Here is a 15,407-nt window from a genome sequence, read left to right on the forward strand (position 1 = left end):
TCCCTTAGTCATATGATACTTAAATATTTTGAGAATTAGGCCTTAATTTTCCTATAATCACATATAAAATTGAAGAAACTGTATTTTGCTTTAATTCAATATACTTGTATATACAACTTACTAACAGTCTTATGTAAAAGAAACACGCTGGGCATCTAATAATAAATTTTTTTCTTATGTGTTTCTGGCCTTTTTCCATTTACTACATTATTTTTATGCTGTCACTAACAAGAACAATACCTGTATTTCCAATTTAGCTAAACCTTTGCTTCTCAGAAGCATACAGTAAGTTTAACAGGACCTTGGTAGATACATAGAGCACTTAGCAAAATGTACAGAGCTCTTTACAAAGAATGTTTTGGATCTCTCTCTCTCTCTCTCTCTCGCTCTCTCTCTAACACACACACACACACACACACACACACACACACACACACACACACACAAAATTTGGTCCTTGCCCTGGAATTATTTAGCAGTGTACTTGGCAAGGTGAAACTTTAAAACTAAAGCAATGTAAAACATTTATAAAGCAGCACATCATAGATTATACATTAAATATAAAAGTACTGAAGACTTACATTCTGTGTAGTTTTGAGGATATGTTTTATTCAATGTAGATTACTAGATGTTTGCAGTTCCCACTCCTGATGGTGCTGCAGTAGAAATTGCTGTGTATATCTATCCGTGGGGTCATTTTTGAAGCTAAGCTAACACAACCCTAATCAGCAGGAAGGTTGCAAGAGAAATCTGAGCAATAACTGGGCATTTTGTTATGGAAGTAATAGGAATTTAAACTGTTTCTAAAAAATAGGCTGTTTTGTTCCTTTTTTTGCTTTTGACACACTGTGATGAAACCAAAGATATGATTGTCCATTAGAAAATGAGAGGAATTTGAGCTTTGAGGAACGGGGAAAAGATAATATTGTATTCTAATCCGAGGTGTGTATTAACCTTCTTTATTTCCTTTTTTTGCTACTACAGCATGATGTCAACTTTTTCAAAAGTGATTTTTCTTTCTATAGGAAAAAGAAGAGAAAACACAAAATTTTCCCCCAACACTTAAGAAGGTGTTAAGCAAAAGCAATGCCTTCCAGGAAACAGCAGCAGTCAGTATTTTCTAAATGGGCTTATTCAAATAAGGAAAGTATTAAAATAACCTCTAAATGTGAAAGAGACAAGTTCAGGGCACAGTACTATTTTGTAGGTAATGATGCTTGATTTTGTACTAACATCTAGATTTGAACCAGGAGAAATCAGTTAAATGTCAGCCAAAATTTGCCAGTTCATCAAACCAAGATAATGCTTATTTACTTATTTAGTTATATTTTTCAGCTTTACTGAGGTATAATGACAAATAGAAGTGAAAGATATTTAAAGCATACATTTTAAAGATTTGATGTAGGTGTGCACTGAAAGAATTCCTCCCATCTAGTTAATTAATACATATATCACCTCACATCTTTCTCTTTCTTTCTTTCTTTCTTTCTTTCTTTCTTTCTTTCTTTCTTTCTTTCTTTCTTTCTTTCTTTCTTTTTCTTTCTTTCTTTCTGTCTGTCTGTCTTTCTGTCTTTCTTTCTGTCTTTCTTTTCTCTCTTTTTTTTTTTTTGGTGAGAACAGTTAAGTTCTACTCTTTTAGCAAATTTTAATTATATAATACAGTGTTATCAAATATAGTCACCATCTTATACATTAGATCCTCATCAGTTTTTTACACTGATGAATTTTTCTTCTCGTTCTCTCAGTTGAATACCTGTGAATAACCACATTCGACATGTTTAGTGATTTACTAATAAAGATATAGTTACCAGTTTAAAGATCCTTTAAACAGGTGCCCAAAATGGTTTAATCTAGCTACTCTCGGTTTTGCCCATTCTCTGGATCCCTTAATACTCTTTGCAAGACCAGTTAATTCTTTGTAATTAAGAAGAGCACCTATTGGATTTAGAGATAGTTTTATACTCCTTAAACCAGTAAATATTAGTATTTGTGATTTGAAAGAATTAGAAGTGTGTAGGGGAACAATGTTTTTTTCCTAAGCTGCATAAATATAGGCATGTTAGACAAAAAGATATGTTTTGTTTTAGTCATCTCTCATATTAGCAGTGGAGTAAATTAAAAGATAGATAAAATCGTGAACAGTATAATAACATTTTTAAAAAGATAAATGTTACTTAGGCATTAGAATTTTTTCCTGAAAAAATGAGTAACTTAATTTCAAATGTAGTTGAAAATAAAATGTAATTATTCTGTTGATTAAGTTGATAATATGAATAAAAGAATTTCAGTATTTGGTCATATGGTTCCTAATAGACTGCGATGCATATGTATGATTATGCACTACTTTGTCACAGTTATGATTCTTCCTTAAATGTAATAATTCCTGAAGAAAGTATTTGATTTTTTTTTTTTTTTGGCCTCACTTTAACCCCACAGATGGTTATGTTTGGTTTTGAATTCTACAAAGTGGTAATATCTAATAACTAATTTTTTAACGGTTTCCTCTATTCTGTAGTATTTGGTGGTACTGGAACATTGGCATTATTGAATTTTTGCTATGTGCCAGAATCACACAGAATTCTAGCTGAAGTTCCTAGAGAAAGGTTTGTGTAAGGAAATTATAACTGTGTTATATGAAATTAGAAGTAAATGGCTAAAAACATATCAAAGTGAATTATTTTAATTTTCTTATAAGAATTAGATATAAATAGTGTTTGTTGAAAGTGTGAAGTGTTACTATTTAAGTATTTGATCATATGGTTATATAATTACATACATATATATGTGTGTGTGTATATATATATATATGTATATATATATATATATGTATATATATATATAATTATATACAAACCTCGTTCAGTATTCTTATGAGATGCTTATGCTTAGATATCCATTTTCCTGGCCTTAGAAGTGACTATATTTTGAAAAACACATCTAGAAACATTGCCTCGCTTATCAGGTATATCTAAAGTTAAAAATTAAGTATCACTCTGTGTTTCATTTAAAATAACTCTGCTTGACCCAAAAAATACAGAAATATCTACTATTTTTCCCTCATTTAATTTTAAAATGAGTATTTTTTAAATAGTGAAGTGTGAGAAAGAAGTTTTCTATTTGGCTATAGTACTTTGTCATATGACCATTTGCAAACATCTAGTTAAAAAAGAAAATCAGTAGTGATAATAAAATTTAGGAAAATTATATTTTTTAACCATAACGTTACATATGTGGCAGACCACAATACATTTACTTTTCTCTTTGCCTTTTTGAGGTTTGCGATTTCTATTAAATAGAAAAGATTTCTACCCTTTTCAAATGTTGTACTTTTGTTTTATACATATAGAAATAAAGTTTAATGACATTGGCATAGTTATAAAATTACAAAATTCATTCAAAAGCTTAAAACTTAGATTTTACTTTATTATATTTTTGATATATAATATTTGCTCATTGTGATCAGTTAAAAATTATAATTTTTTCACAGTTACAGGAAAAATGATTTCTCTCTTTATGTTACTCTGAAAAGTACTGTTTTCTGAATTTGGTTTTGTTTTTCTCCAGACGATGGGTACGGCTGCTGTTTGGACGAGAGTTCCCCCTGCAGGATCTCCTGGTGGTCTGGGATGCCTTGTTTGCAGATGGCCTCAGCCTGAGTTTAGTGGATTATATCTTCATAGCCATGTTACTCTACATCCGAGATGCTCGTAAGTGTTAATGACCTTGCCTACAATTCAAGTAGGTGATCCTGATTTTAAAAAATTTTTTTAATCTTTTAAATATACTTTGTCTTTTATTCTGAATTATCATGCCTACATTTTACGGTAGGCAGTACATTGAAGTTTCAAAGGAACATAGTAAATATCTTTTTTGTTAGTTAACCATGTACATATTGAGAGATGTGGGTGATTTTATCTTGAGAGAATTGGAATCTTCTTCAGAACCATTTTTCTAAAGACTTTACTCTTACTTTAATCTCCTCATTACACATATTTGTGAAATGCATATAGAAAAAGCCAGTATTTCAGATATGTTTAGAGCTCCACCTTCTGACAGGTAGGTAGTATTCAAGGATGTTTATCAGGAGATTTGAGCTGTTTTTATAGTATTAACAACTTGTCAATTTAAAAATATAAATATTACATTTAAAATTATTTTAGCTTCTCAGTTATATGTTGGCCAAATGTATTTCTCAATGGAGTGCCAAATGGTAACTGTATTCCATCTCATCTGATCTACTTTAGGGTGCTTGCCATAGCTAGAAAGCCAGTGCCTGTCCCTTTTGAATAGTCAGATAATCCTCAGCTTGAAGAAAATATCAGAGCATGTTTTAAATTTCAAAACAATCCTTTATTTCATTTTCCTTTTCAGAAAAATAATTACACTTCACAAAACAATATTTGTAAACCAAAATATAATTAGGAAAGATTGCATAAAGTGATGACTAAGTAGGAAATAAAAAACTATCATGAGAGTAGGACTTTTTCAGAAGACTATAAACTATTTGGAGTCATTTATAATCTTGACTGTTAAATTGCTATGTGGCTCTCTTGTATTTATTCATTGAATACTAGTTGTGCCAGATGCTCTTGTTATGCCTCTGGTAACACTAATAATATTCTCTAAAATTTTAGATTATACTTTTTCAATTTCTCCAAAATTACTTGAATGAATAAATGACAGGAGTACCACATTTTATCCAAAAAGTGTGTTTTTTTTCCTGTGCCTTGAAGGTCAAATAGTTTGAGTTTTGACAGACAAAGTAAAAAGTACCTTCTTTCTGATTCAAAGTTAATCATATAAGAATGTGGAAATCATAAGAGGAAACATCTGGGAAGTAAAGAAGGATGTTTGAGTAGATTTGATGGATACTAGATTTTAGAATATTCAATACTAATTTCCCATTTTAAAGTTGCAGAATTTTTTTTAATATCAGTAATTAAAAAAAAGGAATGAGAAACTTCTTATTTAAAAATGCTTTTGGATAATATTTTCACAAAATATTTCAAACTAAAGAATTATTAACATTTATTTTGATTTTCTATAGTCTTAAAAATTATTTGCTCCTTTCTTAACTTTGGCATATCACAACTATATTTTTAATTTAATCATCCTGTTTCCTATGCTGAAATTTTAAAATTAATTTCATAAAACAGGCAAATTTTTGGCAGCTGAAGCTCTTACACATTTTTTAATCCCTCCATTGATGTTGTTATAAAACATATGAGCACATGTGGAAAAATGCAAGTTGTTTATTCATTTCAGTATTTAGTCCAATTTAATTTGCCTTTTTAAAACCATAGCAGTGGATGAGATCTTCTAAAACAGGATGACTATTTATTAGTATTTAAGGGGGACTGTCCCTGTCCCCAAGAAGCTTACCAACTCATAGGAAAGACTGATGTAATTAATTTCAAACTAACATATCCGCTGATGTGGTTGAGTTTTGGACAGATAGTTAGAAAGTTTAAAGGAGAGGCACTGAGCTCCCCTCTTGGCCAGCTGTGGGTGACTAGAGACAACGATGTAGATGTTGGCAAGCTAAATAAGGGGACTTGCATTCCTGGCAGCACGAATAAGTGGGAAACAGCTTAATGGAGGTTGTGTATATGTGCGTGTGCTAGAAGCTATTTGGTATTATTAGAGTGAAAAGAGAGAGATAGACTAACGAGATATGAGACTAAAGAGTAAACAGGAATGGGATCGTGGTAAAAGTCTTGATCCTGTAAGTGATAGTGAGCTATTGAAAGGTTCAAATCAGAACTGTGGTCAGTTTTATGTCACTCTGGCAGCAGTGTAAAATAGACTTGCAAAAGACAAGACTGGAGCAATGAAATCGGATCAAAGGTTATGAGAGTAGTCCAGGGAGGGAAAGAGTATATCGGAGAAATCTTTAAAACCAAAGTCAGCATGTCTTGGTGATTATGATGGGTGAGGGAGAACAGGAAGTCTAAAATGATCCCCAGCTTGGAGAGTTGAGTGACCCAGTAATATGTATAACTTGGATAGGAAATATAAGAAATGGTAGGTTTTAGGAATGCAAGTGATTGAGTTTTGGCTATACTGGAAGTGAGGTATCTGTAAGAAAGAATAACTTGAAGATTTGGGAAATAAAGCTCAATGTGAGTATCAAGGCTACATAATGTTTTACACGATTAATAGATATGTGTTAGTTAAACCCATAACAAGGGATGTGATCTCCTAAGAATAGGGTGACCATAGGTTCCAGTTCGTTTGGGACAGTCTCGGTTTCCACCTGCTATGCAAGAGTAGTAGTTATTAATACTGCCCACTCTCACTCTCAAAGACATCTCATTAGGGTCATAAGAATTATGTGGTTAGCCTACCTATGGTCGGTGCTTACAGAAAAAGAACGTGGGCAAAGGTGGAACGCTGTGTTTAACATCAGTGTTTAAGTTAGTTTTCAGGGTTAACACCAGAGAAGGAAGAACTTGTGTTATAACCTCACAGAACTATATCATCTGAGCCAAGGAAGGTGACAGGGGTCAGGAATGCTGAGGTACAGTGAAGTAAGTCTGGAAAAGTCCCCGCAGATGTGGTTCTGTGGGATACCTTTGCCAGAATGGATATGATGGAGTGGTGGGGTAGAAGATGGATCCCAGTGGGTTAAAGGGAGACCGGACAGTTAAAAATTACAATAGCCTTGTCTACAGTTTTGTTGCTGGTGTAGTTTAATGTATGCATTACATTTTCAACTAAAAAGTCAACCCAATAAAGAAGATAGAACGTGGAGATAGCATATGTAGAGTAATCTTTAGAGAAAGTCAGTAGAGAAGAGAAGATAGATATAACTAGAGGTCAATGCAAGGGCAAGGAATGTTGATACCTGTCTTTAGAATGAGACCAGGGCACCTTGGAGGTAGGGGAGAGCTGATGGAGAGGTTTACTTCTGAAACTAGTCTTAAGTTCCTCCTTCACCTGTCAGCACTATTTTTTCCCTCCTGTTCCATGGATAAGATCTATGAAAAGGTTAATTATCTTATAAATTATTGAAGTTTTTTACTTGTTTGTTATTTGTTCTTCATACCCTCACATACACCCCAACGAAGGACAGGATTTTTTCTGTCTTGGTTTTCCTACTGTGTCCTACCATCTAAAACAGCTCCCAGTGCAGAGTAATCTTTTTAGTGACATAATTGAAGAAATAAGGGCTCAGAGGTCAGGAGTCCTGTGGAAGACTAGCTGTGGAATAGGAATAAATACATGCTGATCCTGGAAGGAGGCAGGCACAAGGCAGATTTCAGAAGAAGACCAGTTTATAGGTGGAAAAGGTGGAAATTAGAGGAATTCCATGTCTGATAAACGAGCAAGCAAGATTGTTTACTGTGAATGGGTCAGGTTAATGTTAGGGGTTTGAAAGGAATGGCTGGGAAATGGCTGACCAAGAATTAGGACAAGCCTGATCTAGCTGTTGAGGATCCTACGAAGACAAGCAGTGGGCAGTGGCACCAGGCTTCAAGTTTATGTTTCTTCCCAGCCATGCTCACCAGTCCAGGTGAGATACAAAGGAGGAAGGTAATGATTCCAGCTTCAAGTTAGGCCCACATCCAAATGAATTAGGCATATCTGAAGGGAGGCAGAAGGGCAGAGGGTGTTGAATGCATTTTAAGAGAGTGGTTTAGGATGCAGAGGGAGGGAAACGTGGCCAGGGAAAAACTATGGGGAAATCAGTGTCAAGGAATTAGAGGTAGAGTATGAGAGCCAAAATCAGAGGTTATGGTCAAACAAGAAGACATGGAGCAGTTCTGGGTGGGACCAAAATGGATGATGTTATTAAAGGAGAAAGTAAGTCATTTAGGAGAGCAAGGAATTCTGAGGGAGCTGGGATTTTTGTTTGGTCCTCCGGGGACACTTCACCTAGAATCATGATAGAGAAAGATATAGAAAGCAGCACAGTGAGTAAAGCAATGAAAGTTTCAAATAAATGTAGAAGAGTAACCAAGAAAACATCTTTTATTCAATTATTTATTCAAAGAATCAACCATTCAACCAGTATTTATGGAGCGCCTACTATTTGCCAGCTATCTTGGTGCACAGATGACAGCAATGAAGGGACTTGATGGAGGTATAGATAGATGGCATGAACTTCAGAGGAAGATAGGAAGCAATAGTTTTGAAACAGAGTCGGAGAGGCAAGGTGGTGCCCCTCACCACCACCACTGGAGGTCGCAGGGACAGCTGTGGCTCCAGGAAGGCTAAGCTCAGAGAGAAAGGCATTGGTTTTCAGAGAAAAGGATTGAGAGAGTGGGGAGTAGCAGGAAGCGGACACAGGACAAGATGGGCTAGAATATATGGGAGGGCAGTACTAATTAGATGAGCTTACATTGTAGGCCAAGGTCAAGAACTAGCGGAAGATGAACAATTTGCCAGCTTCAGCATTCCAAATGGAACATTGGTGTCAAGTTTTTATTCCATCGCAGTGGATTCTGACTCATGATGCCCTTGCCTCTAGCATCCAGAGTGGTGATGGCTTTGGGCATTACATGTGTCCTTTTGGAGCTATAGGTAATATATTTGTAGCTCAAAGGATGATGTACTTTGAGAAACTCAGAGCCTTCCTTCAGTGACAGCATTCTTTACTTGGGTCCATACCTCCTAGGGGTTCAAAGGAGGCTTTCAAAGGGCCTGTGATCATCCTGACACTGTGCAAAATACTGTACAGGTGTGTGTTTCCCTGGGTCAGGAGTATATAGGTTTCATCATCTTCCCAAAGGAATATCTATTTAAAAAATGGTTAAGATTCACTGTATTTAATCCTATATCCTGATTTTACAGGCACAGATAATGAGGCCTGTTATAGGTTGAATTATATTCTTCCAAAACATATATTGAAGTCCTAACCTCTAGTACCTCAGAATATGGCCTTATTTGTAAATAGGTGGTTGCAGATATAATTAGTTAAGGTGAGGTTGTACTGGAGTAGGGCAGGCCCTGACTGAAATATGACTGAGAACATGGAAAATAACACCATATGAAAACAGAGGCAAAGATTGTAGTGATTCATCTACAAGCCAAGAAATGACAAAGATTTCCAGCTGTCACCAAAGGCTAAGAGAAAGTCATAGAACAGATTCTCCCTAGAGCCCTCAGAAGAAACAGCCCTGCCACAAGAAGCTAAAAGAGAAAAAGAAGGATTCTTCCCTACAGGTTGGAGAGGGAGCATGGCCCTGACAGCACCTTGGCTTTAGACTTCTAGCCTCCAGAACTGTTAGACAACAAATTCCTTTTGTTGTAACCATCCAGTTTTGGATACTTTGTTACAGCAGCCCTAGCAAACTAATACAATGCCCTGACAGTAAAGTAGTTTAAAACAATCACACTCTGTGGGTAGATCTCTGCCTCTACTCAGTTCTTATTTACCCACTTCACTGCTGTCAGCACCTCATGTTTAATTTTTAACAAAAGCGTTAAGATTTTCTTAATATCCCTTGAACAAAGCTCTTATTATCTTTGAAAGTAATTCAGTCAGGCAGGTATAATATTCAACTGCTTAATAGATTTCTTACAAACACTGTGTTCTTGATGAGATTTCAGAGACTGAGCCCAGTCTCCAAGTTTAGAAGTTAGGGAAAACCAGCTCAGGGCCACGTGACTGTTGACAAGCAGACTGGTTCTCACATTACCTTTTCTATTCCTCAAGCTCTACCTTGATCTTATTAAGTAAAAGTGAAATTCACATTGGAAAAAAATAACACTATGAACATTATCTATACAGATTTTAACTTTGCAATGATGGTCAAATGGCTGTTTTTGAAAAACTTTTGCTTTACTAAAGGTACACAGTATCCATTTCTAAAGAGAATTATTCCCTAACATTTTAATCAAACCATAAACATCTTTACTCCCTTATGTGTTATAAGAAGTGCTTTTTGGATTCTTTGCCAGATTATATGGATTAAGATTATATCCAAAAGGATAAACGTTAAGACATAAGAAAATATTATAAGCCATGACTCCTATAGTTTATTAATAGCCATACTCTCATCACATGATTTTTTTTTTACTGACTTATTTCATACTATAAGTCACTCTTGTTCCCCCTTTTCCCCTGGCTCTATCTAAATCGTGCTTCTATTTTCAGACCTAAGGCAAGGTAGCTTTTTCCTAAACTCTTCCCAGTTATTCTAGCCCTCATAGATCTCTCACTTTTGCAGTCCTGTAAGATTTTAATCAATACCACTCAACATAGCACTTGATCATATTCTATCTTATTTGTTCCTTATTGTTGCATGTTAGTCCCATCTTCTCAACTAGATTGCAGGCTCCTCAGGACCAGAACCACCTTTTATAGTTCTTCCCTATCTCAGAGCATCTAAAGTTCTGCATGTGTTCAGATAGTATTTGGAGTGATCTCAGACAGAGGGTACTCTAGACACCTTGGGGCGGGACATGGATTTGTGTGCAGAAATGGCTAAGGATAGGTGCCCAAAAACTCTTAGAATATCAACTCAAGTGAATAATGATTTTTTAAATACACTTTTCTACATGACTTTTTAAAGAAAGCATTGTCTACTTTTTAAATTAAGCATCTAAAATTTTTTACATTTTTATTGATTTAAATTTTTATTTTTTCAACTAGCATCAAGGAAAAACATTTTCTCTCATTACAGTGTAACATACTTTCTATTTTTCTTATGAATTGTGTTAATACTTAAACACTATAATCAAATTCATTTAACTGTAGATTTTTCTAATCAGAAATTATCTCTCAAATATTAATCTCTTTTAATTTACTTTCTCCCTGAACACTTTGTAAATGGAAAAATTTCCTTCTTGGCACTTCTACCTACTTCCCAATTTGTTTTTTCAGCCAGCATAAACATATTACAAAACTATAATTTTCCTCAGTTTTCTGTAAAGATCTCTCTCCTTAGCCATTTCTTAACCTAGCCTGGTGTGACAATTGTTACTTCTTCATGGTATAAAACATTGTTCTTTTTTATTTCATTTTAGATCTCTGCTTTTCAACCACTACCTGTCTATCTGCCAGTGTTTCCATCTGTCCTACGCTAGAATTCCTCTTTCTCTGTTTTCTCATTAAGAGCATTTTCAACGTTATACTGATGTCAAAATGCAGTTTGTTTCAACTACAGATTGAATTTACATGTCTTTTCTGGAAAAGCTTTACTCAACCTCAGGGACTAGAAACAAAGACTCTCTTAAATCACAGGGTAATGTGTCACAGAGGTTTTCTCAAAGCATAAATTGGCGGTGTTATTTTTGTAGGAGTGTCTAAGCAGTTCCTGACTGCCAGCTCTCTTCCCTCTCAGACATTAAACATTTCCAGTCGTTTTTATGACCATCTCAGATGTGGATATTATTGTACCCTTTGAGTTACAAATACCATTTATATTTATATTTTAGTTTAAATATCTTATAAAATTTCACTGACATAGGCTAATATACCATAGTAGCACATCATCGTTTTTTAATGTCTAGATTTTTTATTCTTTTATTTTTTAGAGACTTTATATTTTAGAGAATTTTTAGATTCACAGCAAAATTGAGCAAAAAGTACAGAGTTCTCTTCTATCCCCACCCCTACATACACACAGCTAACGTCACTGTCAGCATCCTTCACTGCAGTATAAAATTTGTTACAGTTGATGAACCTGCACTGTTACATCGTGATCACCCAAAGTCCACAGTTCACCTTGTGGTTCATTCTGTGCATTCAGACAAATGTATAATGACATGTATCCATCATTGTAGTCTCACACAGAGTAGTGTCCCTGCCCTAAAATCCTCTGTGTTCTGTTTATTCTTTCCTCCCCTCTAACCTGCAACAACCACTTATCTTTTTATTGTCACCATAGTTTTATTTTTTTAAGACTGTCATATAGTTGAAATCATACATTATGTAACCTTTTCAGATTAACTTCCTTCACTTAGTACTATGCATTTAAGTTTTCTCCATGTCTTTTCAGGGCTTGATTGCTCATTTCTTTTTAGCACTGAATAGTATTTCATTATCTGAATGTACCACAATTTATCCATTCACCTACTGAAGGACAACTTGGTTGCTTCCAAGTTTTGGCAACTTTTGGAGGATATGCTCTACCAAAATGGGAAAGTAAAGCAAAAAAGAGTAATCTGGGTACTCTAGGAAATAAGGGTATAACACTTGGAAGAGGTAAAAGACATCCCCAGGATGAAGGAGCAGGCCTAAGACCTCATGAGAAATTTCTTCAAAAAAAAAAAACAAAAACCCAGAAATAGACAAAATATTTAAAATTTTGAAAAGTGTTGAAAGGAGATTTATAGGACTGGGAGAGCATTTAAGGTTAAATTAGTGTTAAATACATACACAAGACAAATGAAAAACAAGATAGTTATAAACTCCAGGAAAAAACTGAAACTATGCAAGAAAGGAAAGTAGTCACGATATACTGTAATGCTCAGCTGTGCTAACATTTGCCTAGTTGTAAAAATGAAAACTCTAAAAACTGATCTAACTAAAATATGATGTAACTTCATGGGGGAAGAGACAAAGAATTCATGTGTGATGTGGAGGTTGACGGAAGGTTGGGTTTCACTGCTAAGGACAAGTTAAAGCTTTGTCTTCTTGAATGGACAGTTAGTAGATAACATTTAAAATGAGAGCTAGTAACATTAGCATGTTTTTTTATTTCCTCAATATAGAAGATAAAAAATTTTTTTAATCAGCTGAAATGAAGCAAATGCTTCTGGGGAGTGGGAAATAGGGGGTAGGAGACAGCAAGTGCTATTTTTATAACCAGACTTATAGAATGATTTGACTCCTTAAACTAAATACATGGATGACTTTCATAAAAATAAAAACTATGTTTAAAACATCCACAAAGAAATAATTAAAAGTTGCTATATCCTTTAAGTAGCCTTATTATGTAAATTTGTTAATATTTTTACTAAGTCTTATTGTCTGCTATTGCTTTTCTGTTTCCCATAAGCACACACTCCCCAAATTTAAACACGTAAAAGACCTATTCATTTTTCCAGCAGTTTCTGCCCACTATATATATCCCTCTGCCCATTCCTCTCTTCAGGTATTCATCTCTCCTCTGTAGTATCACCAGGAACTTTACCTGGCCCCCTGCCTCTTGTCCCTCTTTTCCTCCCTCTCACTATCCCCCTGTGCCAGCGTCATTCTTCCTGAGAAACAGATCTGATCACATGACTTACAGTTCTTCAGTGAATGCTAGCAAATACAGAGTAAAATCTAAACTCCATCCTCTACATATATGCAAAACTCCCACCTACTTTTCGCCCTCCAGGTCTCCATTTCTCTTTAGTGCCCCGCGGTAGGGGCCACTCAGTGTCCTGCCTCCATGTGCTTCCACATGCTGTTGGCTGACACCCTCACCAGCCTCACAGACTTCCACTCTAGGAGTTGTCTCAGCCCTTTGTATGTGCCACTGTCATTAGCTCTGTCCTATGTTGCGATTATTCTTATGCTTCTCTTCCACTGGAATATGAACAGGAAGTTGAAATTGTGTCTTATTTCTCGTTAGGTCCTTAGGACTTAACTCAGTGTATGGAACAAAATAGTTATATAATAAATGTTCATTAAATGAGTGAATACAGAAGTCTAACAAAAAGAAAGGGATATTGTCAGGATACTGAATATTTTCTGTACTTCGACTGTTTCTACTGGCAAATTTATATTTTTGAGTATGGCATTAAAAATCACTAAGCACAATGAAATAAAATGTGCCTACATATCTGTATTCAAATTAACTAACAAACATATAAATAAATAACCTGACCTATAGTTTTTCTTCATTTGGATTAAAAATTAAGAAAGGCAGAAACTATGAATCAGGCTTACTGTTTCTTTCCTAAATCTCAATACACACTAATTTTTTCAGACTTCATTTCCATTACATTTTACAAATATGGAAATAGAATTTGGGGCCGCATTCCGAGCACATTCCTACAGTTATTACATTAATGGCAATAACTTGCTTTAAAATACTTAAAATTTTTTGCATTGTATCATCTATTTCCTTAATGGTTAATGAGATAGAGATGTAGAGAAAACTCAAGACTGTGCAGTTAACTGATTTGCTTCAGATTTCATAGCTACTATCAGCGGTGCTCTGGAGCTGACATGCTGCAATTCTGACTTTTCTAATACCGAGTTCTTTCTCCAGTGTTCACACCCAGCCACCAGCAGCCTTGCCCCTGGTGCTTGCTTACTTACTGCCTTTCAGTTGCAGCACTGTATGTTTAAAGGTGTAAATCTTGAGTAGAGATCTCTTGTGTTTTTTGATCTCCGATTAAAATAAATTCTGTTTAAAGTTTATTAAGCTTGAAAAGCAATGAGAATAGCAATTTTAAAAGTCTTTTTCTAGACAAAGAGTGGACTACTCTGAATTTGAGATTGTCCTCTTTCTAAAACTTCAGTTGAAAAGTCTCATATTATTTTGTACAAAAGCTACTAGAGAAATAAGAACCATTCCATTTTTTATTTTTCAGAAGAGTGTGTGGTTTTGAAAGTGGTTATTGCAGTGATTGATGGTGCTCAGAGAGACCATTGTCACAGTGGCAGTTGGGGAGGAAAACCTAGAAGGACAAAATCTTATGAGGGACTTAAACACTAGATGAAAATCACTCTGTATGGAGAAGGATATAACCCTGTTTTATACTTGGCTTTCTCTAAGATTTTAAAGAATAAACATTTTGTCATTTTTATTTATGATTTACTCCCTCACCCCACCTAGTTTTCTGGTCTATTTGAAATCCATTTTGTATGTTGCCTTTTTATAACTGGGAATATTAAATAGTAAGGGTTTTTAAATAGTTGAGAACACTAAATGTCGTAATACTGTATTTTTTCCTGCATGTAGTAGGCCTACAACAAATTTTTTTTTTTTCAGAGTACATTGCATTTATCGAACGCTTTCTGTGTTACCTTGCAGGACACGTGCGTCCACATTGGCTTTCTTATCAGGGAGAGGTATAATATGTTAAAGCCTTGATGTAAAGTTTTCTTTTTTTTGTTGTTAGCCCATTTTTGTTTTATAGTTAATCCATGATTATTCGTTTTATATGATATTTTGGTAGCTAAATACAAGAATTTACAGATATTTCTAAATATGTACTATACCTGGCCTTATACACCAAGGGCTGTGTGATTTGGTCGAATGAGTTAACCTTTACAAGTATCAGTTTTTCATTTGTAAAACAGGGATAGTAATCGTATCTTATAAGAAGATTGTCATAGAAACTATATGAGATAATGCAGGTAAAATTCTACATATGATTTTTGTATTGAATGGGGTAGGCAGATAATTTTATTTAGATCAGAAAGTTGTTTTCCAATGACTAAACTTGAGCTCAGAGAGGTTACTTTTAACAGGTTTGGATGAGCTGCTATAAATCAGTCACACAGATTATGTCATTTA

At 34.7% G+C, this 15,407-nt stretch overlaps 1 protein-coding gene across 6 annotated transcripts in view; it reads left to right on the forward strand.

Moving 5' to 3' along the window:
• TBC1D5 (TBC1 domain family member 5) overlaps positions 1–15,407 on the forward strand; it is a 466,695-nt gene that overhangs the window by 334,359 nt on the left and 116,929 nt on the right. For all 6 annotated transcript variants that reach the window (XM_039837041.1, XM_039837039.1, XM_039837045.1 and 3 more), the window contains one exon: positions 3,565–3,707. In XM_039837041.1, coding sequence (XP_039692975.1) covers positions 3,565–3,707 — 143 coding nt within the window. The remainder of the gene's footprint in view (positions 1–3,564; positions 3,708–15,407) is intronic.

The sequence above is a fragment of the Pteropus medius genome, unplaced genomic scaffold (assembly GCF_902729225.1).
Source record: "Pteropus medius unplaced genomic scaffold, Ma_sr-lr_union100, whole genome shotgun sequence".
NCBI classification, from domain to species: domain Eukaryota; kingdom Metazoa; phylum Chordata; class Mammalia; order Chiroptera; family Pteropodidae; genus Pteropus; species Pteropus medius.